At 65.4% G+C, this 23,963-nt stretch overlaps 9 protein-coding genes across 9 annotated transcripts in view; 3 read left to right on the top strand and 6 right to left on the bottom strand.

Moving 5' to 3' along the window:
- The window catches only part of PFL1_03722 (uncharacterized protein), a gene marked incomplete at both ends in the record, with an annotated part of 2,510 nt that extends 1,782 nt beyond the window's left edge, over positions 1-728 (bottom strand). The window contains 2 exons of the mRNA XM_007881241.1: positions 82-421; positions 526-728. Coding sequence (XP_007879432.1) covers positions 82-421; positions 526-728 — 543 coding nt within the window. The remainder of the gene's footprint in view (positions 1-81; positions 422-525) is intronic.
- Positions 729-1,740: 1,012 nt separating this feature from the next.
- PFL1_03721 (uncharacterized protein) lies at positions 1,741-3,433 on the top strand (the record flags this gene model as incomplete). The annotated part of the gene is made up of 3 exons (XM_007881240.1): positions 1,741-1,767; positions 1,860-2,244; positions 2,325-3,433. 3 exons carry the CDS (start codon positions 1,741-1,743, stop codon positions 3,431-3,433), a joined length of 1,521 nt encoding a protein of 506 aa, XP_007879431.1.
- Positions 3,434-3,793: 360 nt separating this feature from the next.
- Positions 3,794-4,288, bottom strand: PFL1_03720 (uncharacterized protein; the record flags this gene model as incomplete). Its single annotated transcript, XM_007881239.1, has 1 exon — positions 3,794-4,288. The coding sequence occupies one exon, from the start codon at positions 4,286-4,288 to the stop codon at positions 3,794-3,796; it is 495 nt and encodes a 164-aa protein (XP_007879430.1).
- A 424-nt stretch (positions 4,289-4,712) lies between these two features.
- PFL1_03719 (uncharacterized protein) lies at positions 4,713-5,992 on the top strand (the record flags this gene model as incomplete). The annotated part of the gene is made up of 4 exons (XM_007881238.1): positions 4,713-4,715; positions 4,824-5,016; positions 5,168-5,666; positions 5,818-5,992. 4 exons carry the CDS (start codon positions 4,713-4,715, stop codon positions 5,990-5,992), a joined length of 870 nt encoding a protein of 289 aa, XP_007879429.1.
- A 400-nt stretch (positions 5,993-6,392) lies between these two features.
- PFL1_03718 (uncharacterized protein) lies at positions 6,393-8,289 on the bottom strand (the record flags this gene model as incomplete). Its single annotated transcript, XM_007881237.1, has 3 exons — positions 6,393-6,674; positions 6,796-7,724; positions 7,875-8,289. The coding sequence occupies 3 exons, from the start codon at positions 8,287-8,289 to the stop codon at positions 6,393-6,395; spliced, it is 1,626 nt and encodes a 541-aa protein (XP_007879428.1).
- Positions 8,290-9,151: 862 nt separating this feature from the next.
- PFL1_03717 (uncharacterized protein) lies at positions 9,152-11,728 on the bottom strand (the record flags this gene model as incomplete). The annotated part of the gene is made up of 1 exon (XM_007881236.1): positions 9,152-11,728. One exon carries the CDS (start codon positions 11,726-11,728, stop codon positions 9,152-9,154), a length of 2,577 nt encoding a protein of 858 aa, XP_007879427.1.
- Positions 11,729-14,064: 2,336 nt separating this feature from the next.
- Positions 14,065-14,692, bottom strand: PFL1_06873 (uncharacterized protein; the record flags this gene model as incomplete). Its single annotated transcript, XM_007881276.1, has 2 exons — positions 14,065-14,230; positions 14,364-14,692. The coding sequence occupies 2 exons, from the start codon at positions 14,690-14,692 to the stop codon at positions 14,065-14,067; spliced, it is 495 nt and encodes a 164-aa protein (XP_007879467.1).
- A 948-nt stretch (positions 14,693-15,640) lies between these two features.
- PFL1_03716 (uncharacterized protein) lies at positions 15,641-17,100 on the bottom strand (the record flags this gene model as incomplete). Its single annotated transcript, XM_007881235.1, has 2 exons — positions 15,641-16,716; positions 16,815-17,100. 2 exons carry the CDS (start codon positions 17,098-17,100, stop codon positions 15,641-15,643), a joined length of 1,362 nt encoding a protein of 453 aa, XP_007879426.1.
- Positions 17,101-18,274: 1,174 nt separating this feature from the next.
- Positions 18,275-23,963, top strand: part of PFL1_03715 (uncharacterized protein) — a gene marked incomplete at both ends in the record, with an annotated part of 6,364 nt that continues 675 nt past the window's right edge. The window contains 3 exons of the mRNA XM_007881234.1: positions 18,275-19,055; positions 19,150-20,916; positions 21,039-23,892. Coding sequence (XP_007879425.1) covers positions 18,275-19,055; positions 19,150-20,916; positions 21,039-23,892 — 5,402 coding nt within the window. The remainder of the gene's footprint in view (positions 19,056-19,149; positions 20,917-21,038; positions 23,893-23,963) is intronic.

The raw sequence follows: 23,963 nt of genomic DNA, 5'->3' as shown, positions 1-23,963 counted from the left end.
CGCCATGGGTCGGGCGCCCGGGGTGAGGCCCAGCATGTCCTGGATGGCCTTGGGCGCGTACTCCTTTGTGCCGCGGAAGACGTAGCTCTTGGGGCAGGCCTCGTAGCCGAGCTCGTGCACCTGGGCCATGGTGCCATAAGTGATGAGGCCGACCAGGGCGTTTGGCGGCAGCAGGCTGAGGCTGACGACAAGCGCCTCGCGCAGCGCCTTGAGGTCGTCATCGTCCATGCACGTGTCGACGACGTAGAGGAAGATGGGCGGGATCTGGGCGGCACGGCTCAGCGTGTACTCGATGGTGGTGTACTTGGGGAGCAGTTCGGCCGGCAGATTGGTGTTGCTGATGTCTTTGTAGTGCGGAGGGAAGGCGTTGCGCGAGAGGCAGAAGGGGCAGATCCAGAGCTTGCCTCGAACGTCGATTTGGCTGAGGAGGGGGGAAAGCAGGAGTGAAGATGGTCGAAGGCGGTCAGACGCCGCTCCTTTTGGCAGCAGTGGTGCTCGTACCGCCTAGGGTCGGCGGCCACTCACCAGTAGGGGTTCAGGACGGCGCGGCATGGCGGCTTGCAGGTGACGGGCTCGTACAGGACGGGCGGCAGGTCCTCTCTCTCCTTGAGGGGCGTGTAGAGAGCGCTGATGGGCACCACGGTCCTGGTAGCCTCGATGCGCGACGAAGGCCAGACGTTCCACGAGAGGCGGACACCATCGCGGTCCTCGACGTCGTCGACGTTCATGATCGGTTCAGGTTTCGTTAGGAGGCGGAAGGACGTGAAAGAAGTGGCGGTGTTGACGCTGATGCTGAGCGTAGGAAGTGGCCTGCGGCGGGCGAGTTGGTGAGGTCGACGACGGCAACGACCAGCGAGAGGGGGAGACAGACGACGAGGAGTGGGCCGAGGTGCGAAGTCGAGGTGGTGGAAGAAAGCGAGCGCGATAGGTACGGGCAGTCAGTCGGGCGGGGTGGCTGGCCCACAGCCGTCTAGACACGTCGCAGCCGACCGACTGACCGACCGACTGGCCGACAGCTGGCTGGGCGGGGGCAGGCAGCGGCGGTGGGGTCGTTGCCTGCTGGCCAGCAAGCCAGCGGGCGGGCGGGCGTGCGAGCGTGCGTGGCAGAGGCCGAGGCCCTCGCTCTCAGCCCCGCCCCGAGCTTGGCCTGGCCTGGCCTGGCCTGGCCTGTGCTTTTCCGCTTCTTCCCGTCGATGGGTGGGCCAGCCGGCCAGCCAGCCAGCCAGCCAGCTTGCTTGCTCTGCTGGCATGGAGACTCGGACAGCCCGCGCGCTCGCACGAGAGACATCTAGATAGGAGCGCAGTGGAGGTTGGCTGCAGCCAGCCTCAGACGCCGGCCTGACCGCCAGGACCCCGCGCTCAACCCTGGCCTGGACCTGGACCACCCCTGCTCGCTCCCATAGCGGTACCACCCTCACTCTGCCCAACCCATCCACGCTGACTTTTGTCTCGTTACTTCAATCTCCATTGGCCATATCTAGACCACCTCCACACTCCTCCAGATGAACCGAAACGCCAGCTCCTTGCCCACCAGATTATATTTGCTCAGGACGACACCAACCTTCCGCCAGGACCGCCTCGACAACCCGGACGACTTACAGGCTTGCTTGGCCAGCTCACGATAGGCGACCGGCGCATCTGGACATGTTGAACAGCCGCCGCCGTCACGCAGCGACATAGCAGCCTGCAGCTAGCATAGAGAGGGACGGGCAACAGCGGCAACAAGGCATAATCACACAGATGCCACACGAGACCGCCGAAGAGAGGGTGAGCCATGCATCTGTGAGCCCCCGGTCGGTGGCGAGCGCAGCGGAAGGACCTGACGACTGTCCGATCTTGTTCGCTCCGTTCTTTTCCAGGCCGAGAGGCAGGCCCGTCTCTCACGAGCCATGGGTGCTATGTTCCTTCAGGACAAGGTCGAGCGCCTCGAGCGCGATGTGCAGCATCCGCCCTTCTCCCGCGGCATGGCACGATCCCGTAGCGGACCCAACCACGCTCGCCGCCTGGCACAGCCCAGCCAGCCCCCTTCCGCTCCGTTTGAGGGCAGCGTTCGGGTCATGACCCGATCCTCTACGGGCCCGGGAATAATTCGACTGCCCGCCGACGCCGACGTGGCACCAAGAGCAGCCATAGCGCTACCGACCAAGCTCTACCTGCTTGACACGAGCGTCCTGGTCTACTCGCTGCGTACCGTCCATGAATGGCTCAAAGATCCTCGCATCCAGCTGGTCATTCCACTTGAAGGTAAGCAACGGCGCCTGTTCTCCACCACTGTCTGCCGAGACGCTGACACGGCCTCGCAATGACCCGCCTGGCCGCTTCAGCCATCAACAATCTGGACCTTCTCAAGAAGGGCAACGAGCCGGTCAACGTTGCCGCACGGAAGGCCACTCGTTTTCTCGAGGAGAAGATGCAGCCGGGACCGCGCCAAGCCGGAAATGCCGGGCTCTTTTGCCAGAAGGAGCTTGAGCGGGCCGACCTCTCCCGTCTGGAAGCAAGGAGAAGGGTGATCCGCGAAACCGAAAGAGCAAGCGCGCCCCAGGAAGGCCTTCAGGGAGCTTCGCTCGAAGCAACAGAGCCGGGCGATGACACGGACGAGGCGACGTCGGACGAGGACATCCATTCACCGGGGTTGTGTCCCCGGTTCATCGCCGAGCTGCTGAGCGCGGCCGTCTACTTTGACGAGCTCTTGGCCGGCGGCGCCCAACCTGGCCCTTCGAGAAAACAGGACTTGTCGATCGCAGTCGCGTTCGACGAAGAGTTGCCATCGACCGAGACGCTGCGCGACAAAGTTGCGTACGCCGAACGGGCCGATGGTCGACTGAGCGCAGAATGGCTGAGAGCGCTTGGCCTCGAAGTCCAGGCGCTGCCCGTCGGCAGATCCTGGAGGGGCCAGCAAGGTGCCCGGCCCTCTGGCCCTTCTGCCGCAGACGTTGCTGATGCGCCCATGATTCTCAAGAGACCCGCCGCGACGGGAGCAGATCGGACGATGCCGAACCCGTCGGCCGCACCCGAAGGCATCCTGGTGCCACCCGTCGGCTCGGTCCGAAAGCAGCCCTCTCTGCAGCAAACGCTCAGGCCTTCAACGAGCGCGCTCGATACTTCGACCCCCAACGCCGCCGGCGGATCGCCCAGGTTTGGCCACGTCTCGATCCTCAAGTCGCGGGCAGCGGTCAACCGCAGCCAGGACTCGTTCCAGAGCCAGGGCACCAGCGTACATTCGCCACTGGTGGCGTCGCGCAATGCATCGACCACGAGCCTGTCGCGTCCGTCGTTTGAGCTGCTCTCCAACGAGGGCGACGTCGACGACACTGCCAGCAGCAGCACCAGCAGCCGCAACCTGGGCATGACGCGGATCGGCAGCAGGGCCAAGGTGTCCAGCAGCAAGACGGCAGCCGAACGCATGGAAGAGTACCTGAAGAGCCTGTCGTAGAGAGAGATGCTCGACCTGGCACACGGGGACGAGGAGCGTCTGCTCGCTCAGATGCAGGGCCCGAGGCGGATCTGGCAAGGTCATGGTGCGGACGAAGGTTGGTACAATATACAAGAATGGATGATCGCACAGAGCGAGAGATCTTTTGCGATCAGCGAGGCTAGAGCGGCGGACGCGGCAGAGCCAGCGGAGACGACGTTGTCGACGCAGACGGACGGCAGTGGCGATGAATGCCATGCTTGGAATGCTCCGCCCGGCAGGTCGTGCGAGGAGCCTCGATCGCTACCGTGGCGGCTCGGTTGAGACGTTTGCGAGAGAGTCTTGAAGCGTCGCCGACTGTACGGATCGATGCGATCGAGGTCATGCCGAGGTGGTAGGTTCCGGTGCGTTGCGTCCGACCTTTTTGCCCTCCAACCGAAGCTGCCTGAGGCGGAGTGCGAGGACGTCGCGGAGGCCGATGCCCCACTGTCCGAGCTTGTTGTCCTTTGTGTTTGCGAGGTAGTAGTCGAGTCCGCCCATCTTGTCGATGGTCCTGAGTGCGCTGGTGGTGACGCGGGCGGTGACGTGGGTGTCGAGGACGTCGGACCAGAGCTTCTTTGACTGGACGTTGGGTGCCCAGGTCCTTGCCGTCTTTTGGCGCGACTTGGGGACGTTGTGGCCGGACTGGAGCGTCTTGCCGTCGTAGAGGCCGCGCTGGGAGCGTTTAAAGGTCTGGCCCATCTGGGATGCCTTGGCAAACGTGGGGCGCGAGTTGGGCGACGAGTAGGCAGAGGTGCGCGACGAGGATCCCGCTCCGGATCCGCGAGAGCCGCGGTAGGTGGTTCGAGAACCGAACCGGACGAGGGAGGCGAACATGTCGAGGAGGACCAGAAGAGGGGTCGGATGGAGGAGGTTTTTGCTCGCCGTGCGTGTGTGGTGCGGTTGGCGGCGAGGGGTAGGGCGATAGGTGGAAGTGAAAGGTGAACGGTGAGAACCAAGGCAGCGGCGGCGGTTCTTCGTCCCCGCCTGCCCACCCTCTGCTGCTGGTCCGCTCGGATGACCTCGGGAGACGGGCAAGAAAAGTTGCGGGCGGGGGTGCGAGCGTGCATGCAGGCTCCGGCTAACGAGGTGGAATTTTTCTCGGCCCCTCCCCCCGTGCCATAGCCCAACCTTCACCACCACCCCCGCCAACCGGTATCGCCACCACCACTCGCCACTGCGCTCCTCTCGCACGCTTGTCTTGTTCTGACACGCTCGATCCACATCCCACATCAGCTGAATCATCGGGCACGACGACATTATGGTGAGCCTCGTTCTGACAGCACGAGTTCTGCGCGGCTCTCGGGCCCACTGACCGCCTTCTTCCTCTGCTGCCGCTGCTGCCAAACCCCTCGACCGGCCGATCGGACAGCTGCGAAGACAGACGCGCGAGAGGCGCGAGTACATCTACAAGAAGGCGCTCGAGGCCAAGGAGAAGCAGATCTACGAGCGCAAGCAGCGGATCCGCGAGGCGCTGGCGAGCGGAAAGCCCATCCCGCAGGACCTCAAGGGCCAAGAGGCCGAGCTGCTCGGAAAGGACCTCAACCTCGACGCTGCACAGGAACGTGAGTGCCTACCCCCACGGTTCAGGATGCAGTGCGCGGCGGGCGACCCGGTCGCAACGGGTGCAAGGCCTGCGGCGATGTCCCACCGGCCAGCGAGGGACGGTACTGACGCTTTCCCGTGTCTATTCCTTCTCCTTTGACCGCCTCGCAGTGCCGTCGCAGTCCATCGACGACGAGTACTCTCGTGCGGGGCAGTACGATCCCAAGGTGCTCATCACGACGTCGCGCGACCCGTCGTCGCGGCTAACGCAGTTTGCAAAGGAGCTGCGCCTGTGCTTTCCCAACTCGACGCGCCTCAACCGCGGTGCCTACACGGTCAACGACCTGGGCGCCGCCTGCCGCGCCAACAACCTCACCGACCTGGTCGTCGTGCACGAGCACCGCGGCGTGCCCGATGCGCTCGTCGTCTCCCACTTCCCGCACGGCCCCACGCTCCTGTTTACGCTGAGCAACGTCGTGCTGCGCCACGAGGTGTCGAGCCACGCCAACTCGACCGTCAGCGAGCAGTACCCGCACCTCATCTTTGAGGGGTTCAACAGCCAGCTTGGCGATCGTGTCAAGAGCGCCCTCAAGTTCCTCTTCCCCGTGCCCAAGGACGACTCGAAGCGCGTCATGACGTTTGCCAACCAGAGGGACTTTATCAGCTTCAGGTGCGTCCTTTCCCCTCTTCTCAGCGCGGCGCTATCCGACAGATTCGGAAGCAAGCCGACACGACGTAGGACACGCTTGCTGATCTTCTCCCTGCTCCCTCCCCTCCCCCTCCCCTGCTTCCCTCTTCACGACCCCGCGACGACCACGCAGGCACCACGTCTTTGTCAAGACGTCGCACCGCGAAGTGCAGCTGGCCGAGGTGGGACCGCGCTTCGAGATGCGGCCCTACGAGATCCGACAGGGCACCCTCGAGCAGTCCGAGGCCGACGTCGAATGGGTCCTCCGGCCCTACATGAACACGGCGCGAAAGCGTAACCAGCTCTAGCCCCTGAGCGCCTCGCCCCGTCCTCCCTCAGCGGCCGCTGCCTGCCCGTGTCGTGTTTCCTCGCATCCCCATCCTAGACTCGACCTCTTCCATCCCCTTGTACTTGTATGGCCCTTCCGATCGAATAGCCCTCCATCGCATTCCCATCCCCTCGACTTGACAAAAGCCAGACCAAGGCGGGGCGGAACGCGTGGATGCAGACGTGCTTTCGCAGTGAACGTGCTTTAAACAACGGGGGACGGGATGGGGAGGAGAGCTCCGAGCGAGGGAGGGGAAAGGGGAAAAAAGGATCAGAGGTGGCCATGGACAGAGGTCGCTCTAAGCTACGCGGGGATAGGTCAGGGGGCGGGAAGAGATGGAAAAGCTGCCTCTGCACGCGCACGTTCGAGTGAACGCGCCTCTACTCGTCGTCGACGAGCTTATCCGTCTTGTTGGACGACGACGACTGCTCCTGCTGCTTCTGCCCGTCCTCGTTGGAGGTATCCCGGGTCGACTTGTTCTCCTTTCCCTTGTCGCTCTCGTCCTCGTCGCTGGCCTTCTTGGATCGTCGGGCATAGTACTCCTTGATGATCTTGGGCGAGATGCGGTTGAGCTGCTCCTTAGGGAAGATGCGAAGCAGATCCCAGCCAATGTCGAGCGAGTTGAAAATGTGCCTGTTCTCGTAGGCGCCCTGCTTGATGAACTGTTGTCGGTCGACGTGTGGCACAGAGGAGAGAGAGGGGGCCGCTCGCAAGGTCAGTAGGGGGTAAAGGGGGCCCGCCTGGCTCAGTGAAGCTTTGGTCGCTGGTCGTCGGCCGACTCACCTTCTGCTCGAAGCCCTCCATGAACTCGATGGCCAGCTTGTCCTCGGCCGAGAGGGCCTCCTCGCCGACGACGGCCTTCATCGAGGCGGCGTCGCGTCCGGTGGCGTAGGCGGCGTACATCTGGTTGGACACGTCGCTGTGGTCGGCGCGCGTGTGCTTGGCGCCGATGGCGCTCTTCATCAGACGCGAGAGCGACGGCAGCACATTGATCGGCGGGTAGATCTGTCGGTTGTGGAGCTGGCGGTCGACGTAGATCTGGCCCTCGGTAATGTAGCCCGTCAGATCCGGGATGGGGTGCGTCATATCGTCGTTGGGCATCGTCAGGATGGGGATCTGGGTGATGGATCCGTTGCGGCCCGCCACACGGCCGGCGCGCTCGTAGATGGTGGACAAGTCGGTGTACATGTAACCTGGGTAGCCTCGTCGGCCGGGCACCTCCTCTCGCGCCGCCGACACCTCACGCAGCGCGTCGGCGTACGACGTCATGTCGGTCAGCACGACGAGGACGTGCTTCTCGAGCTGGTAGGCGTAGTACTCGGCCGTGGTGAGCGCCAGACGCGGCGTGATGATGCGCTCGATGGTGGGGTCGTTTGCGAGGTTGAGGAAGAGGGTGACGCGGTCCAGCGATCCGTTCTCCTCGAAGTCCTGCTTGAAGAAGCGTGCCGTCTCCATGTTGACACCCATGGCGGCAAAGACGATGCTGAAGTTGTCCTCGTGGTCGTCGTGGACGCCCTTTGTCGCGCCGGGGCGCTTGACCAGGCCGGCCTGACGGCAAATCTGGGCGGCGATCTCGTTGTGCGGCAGACCGGCGGCGGAGAAGATGGGGATCTTCTGTCCACGCGCGATCGAGTTCATGGTGTCGATGGTCGAGATGCCCGTCTGGATCATCTCCTCGGGGTACGTTCGGCTGTATGGGTTGATGGGCGATCCTGGCGATCGAAGAATGGCGATCGAAGAAAGGGGGACAAAGGCCACAAGAGGCGAGATGCCTCGGTGCATTAGCATGGCTGGCACGCAGGACGGCTCAGGACGGCTCCAGGGCTGACACGTGGTCCTTCGCCGGTTGGGCACACACTCACCATTGATGTCCAGGTAGTCTTCGGCAAAGACACGGGGTCCCTTGTCGATGGGCGCACCGGATCCGTTGAAGATGCGGCCGAGCATGTCTTCCGAGACGGGAAGCTTCATCGACGAGCCGGTAAACTCGATGTGGGTGTCCTTGACGTCGATGCCCGAGGTGCCCTCAAAGACCTGGACGATGGCCTTGTTGCCGGACACCTCGAGGACCTGGCCGCCCCTCTTTGAGCCGTCTGGGAGGGTGAGCGAGACAATCTCATTGTACGAGGGGAACTTGACATTGTCGAGGACGACGAGGGGGCCGTTGATGGCCGAGACGGTCTTGTAGTCGAGGCGCGGGTCGACAGAGTAGTTTTTGACGGCGGCCTGGGCATTGATGTCAAAGAGCTCCTTGTCGCTCATCCTGGGGTCGGACATGATGGGCGATCTGGCGGTCTGTGAGGTGCCGGCGTGGGTGTGATGTGTTGTCGGTGTGGTGGAGGTGGCGCGAGCTGGCGGGCGATGTGGCGGTGGTGTCCTGTCGAGGTTGTCCCGCTGGCGGATGCGATGGAGGCAGGGGCCGAGGGTGGATGAGACTGGTAGCCGTCCCGACGTGCAAAGACGGCAGGTGAAGGGTGCTTAGAGGGGCTGTGGCAACGACGTCGGTAGCAGCGGGCGGCGAAGTTATGGGATGGGATGGGAGGTGGTCGTCGGATGAGGCCGTCTGTGGAGATGTCGTCGTGGTCCTGCTCTTGGCCCCTCTCTCTGTGGCTCTCCTCTGCCTCTGTAGCTGGCTGGCTTGGCTGGCCTGGCTGGCTTTCCCCCCCTCTGCTAGGCCAAGGCTCTCGCTGTGGAGACTTGGCTGACGCCCGCTGCCCGCGCCCCTCTCGATGACCGATGGGCGGCCCATGCGTCGCCCGCCTTGCAGGCCTGCTGCCAAATTCCCCGTGGCTGCCTCAACAGGGGCCCAGGCCGTCGCCGCCGCTAGCCGCCAGTTTTTCTTCCCGGCCGGCAGAATGAGCCAGCGCCCAGCCAGCCCCGTCCCGCGTCGCCGCTTTGTCAACGTGCAAGCCCAGCGCTACAAGAGCCCCTCACACGGATCCCACCAGGGGTCTAGCGCGACCTCAGTGGATGATCTCGCTGACGAGCCAGAGCATGGTCTTGCTTTGGGCAGTGTTTTCCTTTCAACAACAGGCTACAGATGGAATGGACAGGAAGACTAGGGGGCAAAGGCGGGACCAGGGCTCCTGGGGGCGAACTCGCGAAACTGGGATCCATCAACCTCCGACTGGCCGCCAGACTACCATCCACCGCCGCTCTTCTCGACGGGGATCGTGCGGCTCGCCTCGCGCCGCTCCGACTTCTCCTTGGCCGCGGGTCCGACGGGGTCGTGCGACGGCGGCTGCAGGCCCTTGCTGTCCATCTCGCTCAGGATGTGGGTAAAGGCGTTTTCGACGCGCGCGTCCTTGAGCGCCGCAAACACGTCGAGGAAGTCCTCAAAGTGGAGCGCGCCCGTCTTGCCAAAGTCGACCTCGCTGACAATGCCCCGCAGCGTCCCGTCGTCGACGTTCTCGTAGCCGATCCGCTGCAGCACCTCCTTGAGGTCCTTGCTGTCGAGCTTGCCGTCGTTGTTGACGTCGAGCAGCTTGAACTTGGACCGCAGCTCGTCCATCTCCTCGGAGCTGAAAGACGAGCGCGCGGCAATCGCCAGGTTGTCCTTGTCGTCCAGGCTGGCCGCGCCGAGCGACGGCTGGCTGAGGCGCTTCTGCTTGCCCTCGCGGATCTTGCGCATCTCGTCGAGCGAGACGCTGCTCAGCTGCTGCACGCGGCCCGGCTGCAGGCCCATGCTTCCGAGGAAGTCGACGCTCTCGCTCCACTCCTTGCTCTTGCGGCCCTCGTCCCAGCCCAGCTCCTCGGCCATGACGTCAATCACCAGCGGCAGCGACTCGACCGTCGCCTCGACGTTGAGGAACGACAACCGCGTCCGGCGCGCGATAAAGTCCTGCGCCGTCGCCGCGTACTCGGAGCGGCAGGCGTACCGGATCTCGGCCTCGATGTAGGGGTAGAGCGGGTCGATGCGCTTGCCGTGGACGGGCCAGCGCTGTCCCGTGGGCTCGGCGATCGAGCACACGCTCCAGGCGCGGTCGCCGTAGGTGTTGGACAGGTGCTTGGCCACCTCGGTGTCCAGGCCGAACCTCTGCAGCAGCTTGACGTACATCGTCTTGGTCCAGCCATGGCTGCCCAGCAGGCGGGTCGACTTGGTCACACATCCGCGCTGCGGCTTGAGGTTGAACTCGGCAATCGCCCGGTCGACGGTCTGCTCGGCCATCTCGCGGTAGGTCGTCCACTTGCCGCCGGCAATCGTCAGCAGGCCGCTCTCGCTGACGTTGATCATGTGGTTGCGCACGAGGCTCTGGGTGTCCTTGGCGTCCGGGTCCTTGACCAGCGGGCGGAGACCGCTCCACGCGCTGAGGACGTCGCCGCGGCGCACCTTGATGTCCGGGCTGAGGTAATTGCGCACCTCGTCGAGGATCCACTGGATCTCCTCCTCCTTGGGCCTGGGGTGCGCCTCGACGGGTGCGGCCGTGTCGGTGGTGCCGGCAATCGTGTTGCCCTGCCACGGCAGGAAGAAGATGACACGGCCGTCGGACGTCTGCGGGTCAATCAGGCCCATGTCGCGCGGGCTGAAGTAGCCGGGCAGCGTGATGTGGACGCCCGAAGAGGCCGCGACAATCTCCTGGGCCGTCGGCGCGTCCATCTTGCGCAGCGAGTCGCTGAACGGACCCGTGGCGTTGATCAGGCCCTTGCACTTGACGTCCCACTCGTCGCCGGTCAGGACGTCGCGCAACCGAGCTCCGCAGATCTGGTCGGCCTTGCCCTGGACGGGCTTCTTGTGCAGCGCGATGACCTCGGTGTGGTTGGCGACGACGGCGCCGTGGTGGACGGCCGTCATTGCGAGCGCCACGTTCATCCGCGTGTCGTTGTGCTGGCCGTCGTAGTAGACGACGGCGCCGGTGAGGCCGGAAGCCTTGAGCATGGGGAACGCCTCGAGCGCCTTGCCCTTGCTGAGGACATAGGAGCTCTCCATGTTTTCGGAACCGGCGAGGATGTCGTACATCTTGGTGCCGGCCCAGAAGTAGGGGATCTGCCACCACGTGTAGACGGGGAGCATAATGGGCAGGTGGTCGCTGAGGTAGGGGGCGATCTTGAGGAACGTCTTCCTCTCGTGGAGGGCCTCGCGGACCATCTTGTACTGCTCGTAGTCGAGCTCAAAGACGGCCTTCTGGAGGTAGCGCACGCCGCCGTGGACAAGCTTGGTCGACTTGGACGAGGTGCCCGCGCCAAAGTCGTCCCTCTCGACCATGGCCACGCTGAGGCCGCGCGTGGCAGCGTCAACGGCGACACCGGCGCCGGTGGCACCTCCACCAACGACCAGCAGGTCGAAGCCCTCGCCGTCCTCGTCGCCGTGCCTCGAGGCCATCCTTCCGCCCGACTCTTCCGAGGCGGCGGGGCTGGGGCTGCTGCTCTTGGCGTCCTTTGCGGCGGAACGAAGGCTGGCGTTGTCGGCCTGCGCCCGCGATGCGACGGGTCGGAGGCTCTTTGCCGAGGACTGCTTGAGGGCCTCGATCATTTGAGCACGGGTCGGGGGAGACCAGAGCGGGTGCGGTCTCGTGTCTCCCGGCACCGTGTCGGGAGCCTCGGCGTAGATGGACGAGGAGAGCGAGTAGGTGGCGTAGGCGCCGACGACGGCGACCGTAGCGGCGGCGGCGCGGCTGGCCATCCTGCGGTTGTTGGCACCGGCAGCCTGCGACGACGAGGAGCTCGAGGCCAGGCGGACGCCCGCCCGGGGAATGGTGGTGAGGGGACGGCGGAACATGACGGTCGAAGGGGTCAGGAGAAGCGGGAGGAAGGATGAGATCCGCTACAGTGTGGCCCTCGGCGACTTTGTGTCGAGGATCGGTGGTGGTGGTGGTCGATCAGGAGACGAACAGGCCTCGAAGAAGGCGAGCGAGGCTAACTAGGTCGAGCTGGCTGGCGGCTGAGCGCAAGTTCGAGGAGGTCCAAGATGGAGTGCAGGGCCGTGCTCGATGCGGAGAGCGTGGAGGGAGCCTGGCAGAGTGAGTAGCAGGACGGAGTGGGGGGACAGGGAGGGCGGAGCGGGGGGGCTGCGCAGGACGCGGATGGTGGTGGGGGGATGGCAAGAAGCCATGGCGGGTCGAGTCTTGAACACCAAAGGATCTCGTAGCCGCATCGAACAGCCAGCCGGCTGAGAGGGCTTGGTCCTTCCTTGGCTTGCTTGCTCCGTTCCTGCCTCGCCCGCCCGCCCGCCCGCTTCTTGGCTTTGCCTTGCCGCCCTTCCGATGTTGGCCTGGGCGGGCCGTCGCCTTGGAACGAGGGAGCGTGGATCGGGACGGGCGGCTTGGCCAGGCGGGCGGTGGGAGCTCAGGCACACGCACGCGCGCTCTCGCCGCCAAAAAAAGAGCCAAGCAACCGGGCTAGGGCAGGGCTGCCTGCCTGCCTCTTCCGGGTTCGGCAGCCTGGCGTCATCTGCTGCAAACCCTTTTTTGCCCTGCCTGCGCTGCCCGCCTGCCTGTATGTCTGCCTGCTCTGGGCCTTCTGTCGGTCCGAGGGAAAAATTGAGCCGGCTGGCTGGCCTGTCCTCACCGCTGATGCCCGGCCTACCCTGTGACAGCCTTGCGTCGTCGTCGTGGACGGCGAGATTTCCCTGACGGGCGCCTGCCTCGAAGCTTTTCCCCCTCGCCGACACCGGCCTGCCCCTCCCCGTTCGCAACGCCTGCCTCTGGACCTCTCCGAAGAGGACATCGTAGTGGGCCGCGACACGGGCTCGAGCCAGGCGAAAGCGCTGCTTCGACGTGGGGTTGCCCTCCCATCTGACTGCTTGCTTGATTGCTTTGTGGCCGATAGCGACGAGCTCGTGGCAGGCCGGCTCTCGGTGTACGACGAGGAGCATGCAAGCTTTTCCGTGGCCGCTCATCGATCCTAGCCTGCCTGCCTGCCTGCTTTCACGACGACCGGCAGGCAGGCATGCAAAACGTGCCCGCCCAGCCTGCCTCGTGTCCGGCCGGCATCAGATCGGCATCCGGGCCCGCCTGTCCGAGCCCTTGCGTAGCTTGCTTCTTGATTGGCCTCCCAAGGCCTGCCTGTCACCGCGAACAAAGAACCGGAAAATTTTTCGAGTGGCAGCGGTACAGACGCACGCACAGCGAGCAGCCGGCCAAGGGCCGTCGTCGACGCCACCGCTGCGATGGATCTACTCGACGTCGGTGGCATGCAAGCGTGGGCGGCCCGCGAGCTTACGCTAGCCTGTCTGCCTGGTCTGCCGCATGTCGCCGTTGCACAAACGACGAGCCTGCAGCGGTACAAACGGTACCGGCAAGACCTCTATCTCGCAACTGATCGATCATCGCTCTCGCCTGGCAGACCTGCTCTGGCCGGCCTTTCCGACTTCGCCTGGACGTCGAACCTGCCAACCTGCCGTGAGACCAAGCAAGCAGATTCGGAACGCCTCCGTTCGTTGGCTAAGCTCGCCGTCCCGTTTCGATGGCACCTGCGCCAAGCCGAGAGACGCAACCCAAGCAGCGGCAGCGGCCAGCGGGGCTCGGAAGATTTCTCGAGGCGGCCGCGCGCGGTGGTGACCAGGCTGCTGCCACATGACTCCATCTGGCCCGGCGCTCGGTGCCTGGCCTGGCCTCGGCAGCTGGTCGATGGCGCCCGACGAGATCGCGGAACCGGCACGCGTACGGGAGCTCCGTCTGTTGTCCTTGATCCCCAAGGCCTGCCTCTGGCAGTCAGAGGGGCAAGCGCCGGCCTTTCCACGCCATGTCCCGCCTCGCCTCGCCTCGCATCGCTACGAACGGCGGCCTGGCCCGTGGCCCGAGATCAACGAGGTCCGTTATCGTTCGGATCGCTGCCGACTTTCCAGGCCGTCCGCCCTGGCGTGCTTGGCCTTTCCTGCCGCCCGTCGACTCGGATGCACAGTGATGCCGACAGGAGAGGAGCAGCCACGAGGAGTCGGCGAGATCGATTCGGATCGGATCGAATGACCGGGCGAGGGGCAGAGGCAGACAAGTACAACGGAAGAGAGGAGATCGGGAGGGAAGCGTCTCGATGTGACCGACGGTCGGGCTGAGCTGTGCGTCGTCGGGTGCGGAGCCGGGAGAGATGAAGATCGCGCAGGTAGCTACACCCGTGCTAGGCCCTGGCCGCCTCGGTGGTGGTGGCACTGGCGGTGGCCTCGGTGGCAGTCTCCTCCTTCTTGGCCGCCGCCTTCTCGTCCGCGACTTCTGCCTTTGCGGCGGCCTTCTGCTTCTCCTTTGCCTCCTTCTCCTCCTTTCGCTTGGCGGCACGTTGTTCGGCCCTGTATCGCAGCGCAGGCAGGTTCAGAGCAGCCGGTCGGACAAGGACGGGTCGCGCGCGGTCAGTAGATGAACCATCTCGTTTCGCACTGACAGCGCTGCACCACGACCGTGTGCTGCTACCGCCGTACTCACTCGAGCTCCCTCTCCTTGTTCCTAGCCTCCTTGATCTGTCGCCTCTGCTCGCGTCCTTGCTTGGTGAAAGCGCCGCTGAGCACCTTCTGACCTCCGACGTCGGCCAGGAGTCGGGTATCGTAGCTGTACGTCGAGCGGTCCGGTCGCTCGCTCCAGGGGACGCGCCAGCAGCAGCTGACGGCGGCGAGGACGTCGCACAGCACCACGACCAGCCCAAACAGGGCGCGCACCAGCACCGCGCTGATCTCGCCCACGGCTAGGCACAGCTGCTGCAGCACCTCGCCCGCGTAGATGAACGTCGATGCCAGGCAAGAAAAGACACAGCCCATTGTTGCGTGCGATGCAGGAGGAGGAGGGAGTTGGGGTATGAAGTCGTGTGAGGGCCGGTGCGCGGTGCTGTGGGTGAGGTATGTACTGTGAGGGGGTCGTGTGGGTCGAGCAGGTGCTTGTCGAGATGCTGTGGTTGTATGGGTCAACTGGGGTCGATGGGTCGATGGGTCGGTCGTTGGGGGCGTCGCAGTATCGTTAGTCGTAGGGTGTCGTCAAAGGGGTCGGGAGTGGGTTGATGGCTAGCTCGACGAGGAGGCTGCGAGGATCAGGCCGGGAATAGGTGGATGGATGGATGGGATGGAAGGAGGCGTCGAGCAAGCAGCGCAGCATGCCTCCGGGCCCTTATGTACGTGTACCTTCGTTCAGCCAGGAGGCAGACCGCGGCCATATAGGGGCGGCTTCGGACCCTGCTCGCATCCCTCGGGCGTCCTTCATCCCTTGGAGGCTGGTTCCGCTGCACTCCCCTCCTGGCCCTCGGCGCGTTCGACTGGCGTCGTACGGTGCGGTTCCCTGAGTCGCCGTGCGGTGGTGAGCCCTTCCATCGTGCCAGCATCACAACTCGGCCTCGGCCTTGAGCATGCCTGTCCCGGGGGCGGAGCGCAAGGTCGGCCAGCCGGCTTCGAGAAGCGAAATGAAGCCCCTGAGCGTGCAAGCGGGGTCAAACGCCCTCCACACGTTCGCGCCGGCGCCCGAAATACACCTGACCGTGCACACCCTCCCTGGTCGCGGCGATCCGAGCCTTGATTGCTGATGTTCGGCGAGCCTAGGCCGAGGCTAGTGCTGGGCTGAACCCTCGAGACGATGCACCTAAGAGTCAAGCAGTCCGTTTCGGGAACACGCTGCTGCTGACAGCGGCCATCGCTCGCCCTCAGATTGCGACAGTCGGCTGGCTGGGATGAAAGTTTGCTTGAACGCCGAACCGTTTGCCCCGAAGAGCGCTGCGCCGGTCATGCCTCCCATGCCTCGTGGGCCTTTGCGACGTCTGCGGGCTCGAGGGCGTCGTTGTCCTCAAGAGCGTGGATGAGGGTCGACGCGGCCCGCTTCTCGGACGCATCGAGCATGGCGACGACCATGCTGAACCGCTTGCAACGCGGCAGCGACGTGACCAGGCCCCTCACCACATCAAGCAGCCGAGAGGCGTCGGCCGACGACGGCAGCTTGACCGGTCTGGTGTTGGCGTCGGCACCGCTGTCGAGCTGCGCGATCATGCGCACGCTGGTGTCGAGCGAGAGCAGCAGCGAGGCCAGTAGCTCCGGTTCCAGCAGCGAGTCCATCGCGACCGGCAGAGTGGTAGCCTCGAGGCTGTGCAGGAAGCGGAGCTGCTGCTGCGCTATCTGCTGCTCCCTTGCGCCTGCACCCTGCTCGGCCGTCGCGCCGAGCCGCGAAGACTCCTTCCAGAGCCTCTGGAACTCGACGGCGTTCAGCCTTCGCGTCGAGCTCGGGCTGGTGAGCGGAGCCGGCTGACGACCTTGCAGTCTTGCTGCGCCGTCTGCAGCAACAGGAGCTGTACCGAAGCTGAGCGCCGAGGCCGTCTTGCGCGCTGCTGTCGAGACCGGCGCAGGCATGTTGCCAGTCTTGTCGACGTCCTTTTCCGCCAAAGGTGTGATCAGCGAAGTGGATGCCTTCGGTGCCTGCGCTGGCGTGGTTGGCGCCGGCTTGTCCACCACCCTTTTGGAAGCTACCTCGCGCAGGAACCCGCCCGTCTCTCCTGGCAGTCGGTGCGGTATCTTTGCGGGCGGATGTGGTGCGGGCCCATGCCTATCGGCCTCGATGGGGTCCTGCATGCCGACCTGCTGCAGGAATTTGCGAGCAGCCTCGACCGAAGAGCCCGGTGCGGTACCGGGCTGGTCGCTTCCCTGGCCACTGTTTGCCGGTGTGCCGATGATAGGGATGTCGGGCGGCTGAGGCAGGTCGAGGGGCGTTGTCCGTCTTGGCCTGCTCTGTTCGAGGGTGGCCTTGAGCGAGACGAGCTCTGCTTTTGCCTCGTTGTTTCTCGGGTCGAGCTCGAGCACCTGCTCAAAGTCTGGCGAGGGGAGCCGCACAGGTCGGAGGATGGACTGCGGACGTTAAGGACGAGACCTTGGCAGGGGAGCTACCGCATTGAGCGCCAGCTTGACGTACCCATCTGAGCGTCTACGAGGTTGCCTGCGCCTAGCCTGGCCTTTGCCCTTCGAAAGGTGGCCTTCACGTTACGCGGCGAGAGGCGGAGCGCGGTTGTGCAGTCTCGCTCTGCGTCGTGGAACTTTCCGAGCTTGAGGTAGGCCATGGCCCTGTTGAGGGGGATGGTGGGCTCGGTGGGGTCTGCCAAGTGTGCGGCGGCATAGTGGCCGACGGCGATGGCCCACTCGCCGCGGGCAAAGGCGCTGTTGCCCTTTGCCTTTTCTTGCTGCGCCTTTACCTTGTCCATGGTGGCGGCAGGTGGTGGCGGCGAGCGGTTGCCGGATCGAGGATGGGGTGAGCACGGGACAAAGGGGGGGTGCGGGTGAGGTGAGGATCCAAGGCAAAGATGGGGAGGTCGGGTTGGGGGAGGAGAGAGAGAGAGAAGAAAGAGAAGCGCACGGAACGGCGGCCTGCCTCCTCACCTGCGGGCCGGGTTGATCGCCGTATGTACGTTGGCCTCCACACTTTTTTGGCACTTTGCGCCGTCGGCCCAACCGCGGCGTCGTGACGAGGGCGAGGAGACGACGAGGCCTGGCCTGGCCTGGCCAAACGCCTGCACTCTTGGCATGCGGTCGGCCGGTGACTTTTTGGGTTGGCAGGTGCGCCCGGCTGGCTGGCTGGCTGGCGGGCGGGCGGCTGCTTGGCACAGGCCGCTGCCCTGCTCGCCTTCATCATCATCATCATCATCATCATCGCCCGTCGCCACCACCATCTCACTCATCGCACCCTGGCCTGCCTCCTAGTTTCTTTGCACGTCCTGTTCCACCCCCCTTGTCCGCTTCCTCGCATCTCATTCGTCTGCCCGCTGCGCCTTTCGTCTTGAATCCTCCGCAAGCCATCGCCCTCGCCATCTCCCTTCACCACGCCATCGAGCCCCACCACCGTCGCCATAATTCGCGCTTTGACAGCCACCCTCGTCCCTCTCGTCCCCCCTCGTCCCTTGGATCGCCTGCTGCACCTTCGTCCTCGTATCGCCCCGCCGCCCGTCTAATCGCCTTGCACCTCGACCAGCTGGCAGGCAACAGCGGTCAACACCCTCTTTGCGCTCGCTTCTCGACGTAGGACAGTTGCAAGTTCCCCTTCCACCCTCTGCTACCAGCTCTCTGTCGCATTTGCTGCCATCGAGGTCCGACGCCTGACACTAGCCACAAGTCCTGCTGCTGCTGCTGCTGCTGCTGCCGAAGAAGCTGCCAACGAAGCTGCCGTCCTAAGACATGTCGTCGTCGTCGTCGGGCCCGTCGCTGCCCCGGCAATCATCCCCCATCAAGGTCCCTGCGAGCGCAGAAGACTCCAATGTCAGCGACACCGCACCCATGAGCATATCGCCTATCGCACACCATGGACATCGCCCCCTCGAGCAATACAGCCATGGTCCTGCCAGCGCTCGCCCACCGACCGCTCAGGTCGGCAGCGCCGCCAGCATGCTCAGGGCAGCCTCGGCCATGGCCGCCCAGGCGAGCTCGGGCGCAGAGGGCCTTCAGGCCGTCAGCTCTGCCCTCCTCAGCCAGGCAAAGGCACAGGTCATCGCAGGCGGCATCACCGATGCAGCCAACACCGACCAGCACCCAATCTCGGCCGTTGCGGCGGGCCTGGCCCCCGAAATCGCGGGCCAGGCGACGCAGATGGCGCGCAACCTCAGCGATAGCACCCAGTACTCGGCCGCCCTCAGCGCCCGCATCGCCACGGCCCTGCATTCGCAGACCGACGCTCCGGGATCCTTGTGGGCGCACGGCAGTCCTGCACTGACGGCCATGCAGGCCACCACAGGCGCTGCAGAGGTCCAGATGGGACAGATCGCCGCTCGCGCTGCCGTCAAGGAAGCCGAGAGCCAGCTACGGGCCCAGGCCATCCTCCGCACCGCCGTCTCGTCGGCGCCGCAGATCTCGGGCTCACTGGCCCAGAGGCGGGGCTCCCACGGCCCACTCGCCGCAACGCAGGCTCGGGGCCCCTCATCCGGCCCGACTGCTGCGGTTGCCGCGTCGGCCCCGTCCACCTATCCGACCGCGTCGGCGGCGGCGGCGTCGGTATCGGCCTTCGACTACCTCCGGCACCTTGGCCTCGGCCACATTGCCATTCCTTCGGCCGGCCTCGAGCAGGCGTGGGGCAGGAGCCCCGCGGCGAGCGGCGAAGGCGGTTCCAGAATCTGGGACTCGACCAACCCGACCATGGGCTTCAGCCTGAGCGGCGTGCCCAGCATGCCACGTGAGTGCGCCGTGCAAAAAAGTGGCCGAGCTCGTGATCCTGCCGCTTCACTGACGTCTTGTGCCTGCCCGATGCCGTCCCGACGCAACTGCAGTGATGCCGACGCCGCCCTTGCAGATGCTGCCGCCGCCCGTGTCGCCGTCGTTCCGAAAGCGAAGAACGCGTGGCAAGTACTGGCTGCCCCATCACAGCAGGCTGGCTTCCCACAGCCTCGACGACGAGAGCGCGGGCGGCGACGGGGGCATCGACGAATCGCAACCCAACATGATGTCGGCCGTCCCCTACCCTTTCCAGGTGGTGCAGACGCCCGGCGGCACCGCCCGGCCCGGCTGGTGGGTGCCGCCCTCTGAGGTCTCTTCCGAGCAGCAGCGGAGGGTCAAGAAGAGCGCGCGGCGGGATTCGTCGACTCCGGACCGCAGCGAGGATCCGCAGCAGTCGCTCGAGCGGGTGCCGAAGACGATCGACGAAGAGGACGAGGACCAGCTGCCCTTTTTCCAGCCGACCTTCCGCGACTTCACCAGCGACGAATACGCCGCGCTCGCATCGGCGGCCGCATATGCCACCGCTGCGCTCACATCGGCCAGCTCGGCGACTGGCAAACCTCACGAGCCCGGCAGCGGTCCTCGGTGGAGGTCGCTCGAAGCCTCGGAGCAGGAGATGATCGCTGCACAGCTGCGTGCCTGGGCTGGTCTCGAAGGGCCCGAGAAGCAGGCCGAGGCGCGCGAAGAGCTCGAAAAGAGGCAGATCCAGCTGATCAGCGAGGCGCGGCAGGCGCCATCGCCGCTTCCCGGCGCATCGGCAGCCGGCGGCCTCGAGCAGCCCAGCAGCGCCAGCAGTTTCTTCCCGCCAGACTTTGCGAGCCACTACCGCACCCAGCTGCAGGCGCTGGCCGAGGGCTACTATGCTCGACTCCACAGCGAAGGCCTCCGCGAGGGCCAATGGGCTGACCCGAGCCAGGCAGACGGACCTCCATCGTCTGGAGCCCTCTCCTCACTCAACGTCAAGGCGCCCCGCGAGCCAGAGACTGTGCTGATCGACCGCCACTCCAGCCATGGCAGCCTTGCGATGGAAGGCATCGTGCCTCAGGCCGCGCTCCCGGGATCTGCCCAGCCCAACGAGCCACCGATTGCGACGCCCACGCTCGGCCCGGGCGCCCAGGACCCGGTCAAGCTGCTGACGGCGGCCTCGAATGCCGCCGGGACCGAAGTCACGGCTCCCGAGGTACGCGACCAGCTCCTCCAGTACGCCCACTCGCTCTACTCGACTGGCAACCGCGACGCCCCGCCCGACGCCAGGGGCACCGACCGGCTGCACCCGAGCCTGCTTCCGCTCCTCCACACGCTGCACAAGCTCCATCCCAGGCACCTGCCCACGCTGCTGCTCCTCTCCTGCGCCTACTATGCTGCCGAGAACCACGCCGGCTCGCTGTGGTACAACAACCAGATCCTCCGCATCGACCCCAACTATGTCGAGAGCATGAGCAACATTGGCACCACTCTCCGTGCCCTTGGCCGGTGGAAGGAGGCAGAGACCTGGTGGTGGCGAGCGATCAAGCTGCGGCCCGGCTACTGGGACGCCTACGAGAACCTGCTCGGCGTCATGTGCTCGCCCGTCAGCCAGACCAAGAGCGAAGGGCTCGAGGTACCGTCTGGGGAGACGGCATCCGCCGCGCCCGAACGCGGCTCCCAGGCGGTCGAGGTGATTGAGCCGCGCTTCGCCGCCGCACTGAAGCTGTGCGAGTACGTCGAGAGCTACATTGTTCCCAGGCGCAGCACCCCGGCCACCGGCCTGCCGCAGCACGCGCCCTCGCACCTGCCGTTGACGCAGATCCCCCGCCTTCAGAACCTGTACTACGCCAAAGGTGAGTGCCAAGGCTGCATGACAGCGAGGCGGGTCTTCTGCGTGCATTCTGCTGTCTCCCCGGTCGAGGCTTGCGCTGACGACCGACCTGATACCTTGTATTCGAATGATCATCCTGCGCAGGCAACCTGAAGTACGTGCTGCCCGAGTGGGGCCCGGTCCCCGCCGCTACCGAGTACCAAAAGTCGATCGAGATCGTCTTGTCGCCGTCAGAGCACGACCTATATTCGCTTCGCGATCTGGTCGTTGCCACCTGCGTTGTCGGTGTCCTGTCGATGGGCGCGATGCTGCCGGGCTCGGCCGCGGCCGCGGCGGCCGTTCAAGTGGCGACGGCCATCGGTATCGATCCTGCGAACCCGGATCAGGCGGCGCTCGTGTCGACGGGCATGTACGCCGCGCTGCGACCCGGCGGTGGCATCCTCGCGCTCGTCCGTGACAGCGGCGATCGGATCGTCCAGACGCTTCTGCAGCTGGGCGGTGGGCAGCTGCCCATGGTCATGGTCCTGCCCGAGGTGGCGAGGCGCTTCTGCGACGTCCTCTTTGCCGAGACTGGAGGCGTGCTGCCCTCGATGGCGCCGCGAGGAGCGGCGGGGGCAACGCAGGAGACTCCGGCCGTTCAGCAGGCTCGGAAGCAGGCGGCACAGACCAGCTCGACGATCCTGCTGACGCTGGCCAAGCTCTTCCAGGACTCGACGTCGAATCCGGTCCCCGGCCCCCACGGCCCTCTGACGCTTGGCGGCATCCCGCCTTCGGTCTCGCTGCTGCTGCCGCTCTACTACCTATCTATCTCGATGCACCCCTCGGCCTCGACCTGCAACAACCTTGGCATCCTGCTGTCGACCATCCCCGTCGTCACCATGGTTGTCAACCCGGCCGGCCAGCACCAGCAGCTCAACGGCCAGGCACTCGCCATGCAGTTCTACACGCACGGCCTTCAGCTCGACCCGCGGCACCCGCACATCTACACCAACCTCGGCAGCCTGCTCAAGGACCTTGGCCACCTGCACGAGGCCATCAAGATGTATGAAAAGGCCGTCGAGTGCAACCCGACGTTTGACGTCGCGCTGGCCAACCTCGGCAACGCGATCAAGGACCAGGGACGCACCCAGGACTCGATCGTCTACTATCGCCGCGCCGTAGAGGTTAATCCGCACTTCCCCGAGGCCCTGTGCGGCCTGGTCAACGCGCTTCTGGCGGTCTGCGACTGGCGCGAGGTCTACTCGGACGACCCGGCCCGGCCTGGCTGGATGGACAGCGTTTCGAAGCTCGTCACCAAGCAGCTTCGCGAGGGTTGTCAGTACGGTGGCGGAGCGCTCCAGTCCGAGGGCCAGCTAGGCGACTGGGTGTCGGCCGTCGTCACGGCGCTAGCGGACCGCCGGGAGGCTGCCGCCAGCATGTGGGCTGCCAAACTTGGCCAGTTCTACCAGCCGTTTGATCGCATGGAGTCGCTGGTGTGCGAGGGCGGCTTCGTGATCCGGCTGATGGAGCGCCTGATGCGCCGGGTCCAGCGCAAGTGGTACCTCGACGCCTACGGCCCGCTCGCCTCGTCTTCCGAGGCCCAGCTGCGGGTGCAGACGACGCCGGCGGAGCGCCAGCGATACGCCAAGCTCAAGCTGCCCGCCTGCCTGGTGGCCCCGGCCGTGCCGACGGTGCTGCCCTTCCACACGTTCACCTATCCGCTCTCGGCCCGCCAGATCCGGCTCATCTGCCACCGTAACGCGCTGCGCATCTCTCAGGGCACGCTGACGCAGATGTGGCTCCCGGACCACGTCTACCCTCCGCCCTCGCCGCCGGCGCCCAAGATCAACGTCGGCTACATCTCGTCCGACTTTAACAACCACCCGCTGGCCCACCTGATGCAGTCGGTGTTCGGCTTCCACGACCTCGAGCGCTTCAACGTCTTCCTCTACGCCACCACCGCCTCCGACAGCAGCCCGTACCGCGCCAAAATCGAGCGCGAGGCCCAGCACTTTGTCGACGTCTCGTCCTGGTCCCACCAGCAGATCGTCGAGCGCGTCATCGCCGACAACATCCACGTCCTCATGAACCTCAACGGCTATACCAAGGGCGCCCGCAACGAGGTGTTTGCCGCGCGCCCCTGCCCGGTGCAGATGCAGTTCATGGGTTTCGCCGGAAGCATGGCCGCTGGCTGGACGGACTGGGTCGTGGCCGATCCCGTCGTGTGCCCGCCCGAGACGACCGCCGTCGAGCGATGGAGGCAGGCGCGCGCGACGGGCCAGCTGGCGCAACGGGCGCGCCTGACGGACCTGGGCGCCGACCTGGACCCCGAGGAGCCGAGCGAGGACTGGCTCTACATGGACCGCTTCCTCTACATGCCCCACTCGTACTTTGTCAACGACCACGCGCAGGGCTTCCGCGAGCCCGCGACGCGCCAGGGCGCCGACGGCGGCATCGTCCACCCGCACCAGATGAGCGACGAAGAGGCGTGGGCCGAGGAGGAGCAGAAGCGGTACGCGATGCGCAAGCAGCTCTTTCCGGACCTGCCGGACGACTACATCGTCTTTGCCGACTTCAACCAGCTGTACAAGTGCGACCCAATGCTCTTCCGGCTCTGGCTGCGCATCCTGCAGCGGGTGCCCAAGTCGATCCTCTGGCTGCTGCGCTTCCCGGCGTCGGGCGAGCCGCACCTGCTGCAGGAGGCACGCAAGCACGCCGGCGACGAGGTGGCGGCGCGCGTCATCTTTACCGACGTGGCGCCCAAGCACATCCACATCCACCGCGGTCGCATCGCCGACCTCTTCCTCGACACGACCGAATGCAACGCCCACACGACGGCGGCCGACATCCTGTGGTCCGGCACGCCGGTGCTCACGTGGCCGCGCCACCTGCACAAGATGTGCTCGCGCGTCGCCGCCAGCATCGTCCGCGCCACTGGCTTCGGTCCGCAGATGGAGGTCGACTCGGAGCGCGCCTACGAGGACCGCGCCGTGGCGCTCGCCGAGAGCCTGCGCTACACGTACGTCGACGCGCAGGGCAAGGCGCTGCCGACGCCCGACATCGACGCCGCCGCGGCACCAAAGAGGATGG

The sequence above is a fragment of the Pseudozyma flocculosa genome, assembly GCF_000417875.1.
Source record: "Pseudozyma flocculosa PF-1 unplaced genomic scaffold scaffold00011, whole genome shotgun sequence".
In the NCBI taxonomy this organism is placed as follows: domain Eukaryota; kingdom Fungi; phylum Basidiomycota; class Ustilaginomycetes; order Ustilaginales; family Ustilaginaceae; genus Pseudozyma; species Pseudozyma flocculosa.
Note: the sequence above shows the minus strand (reverse complement) of the source record. Positions and strands in the feature narration are given on the sequence as shown.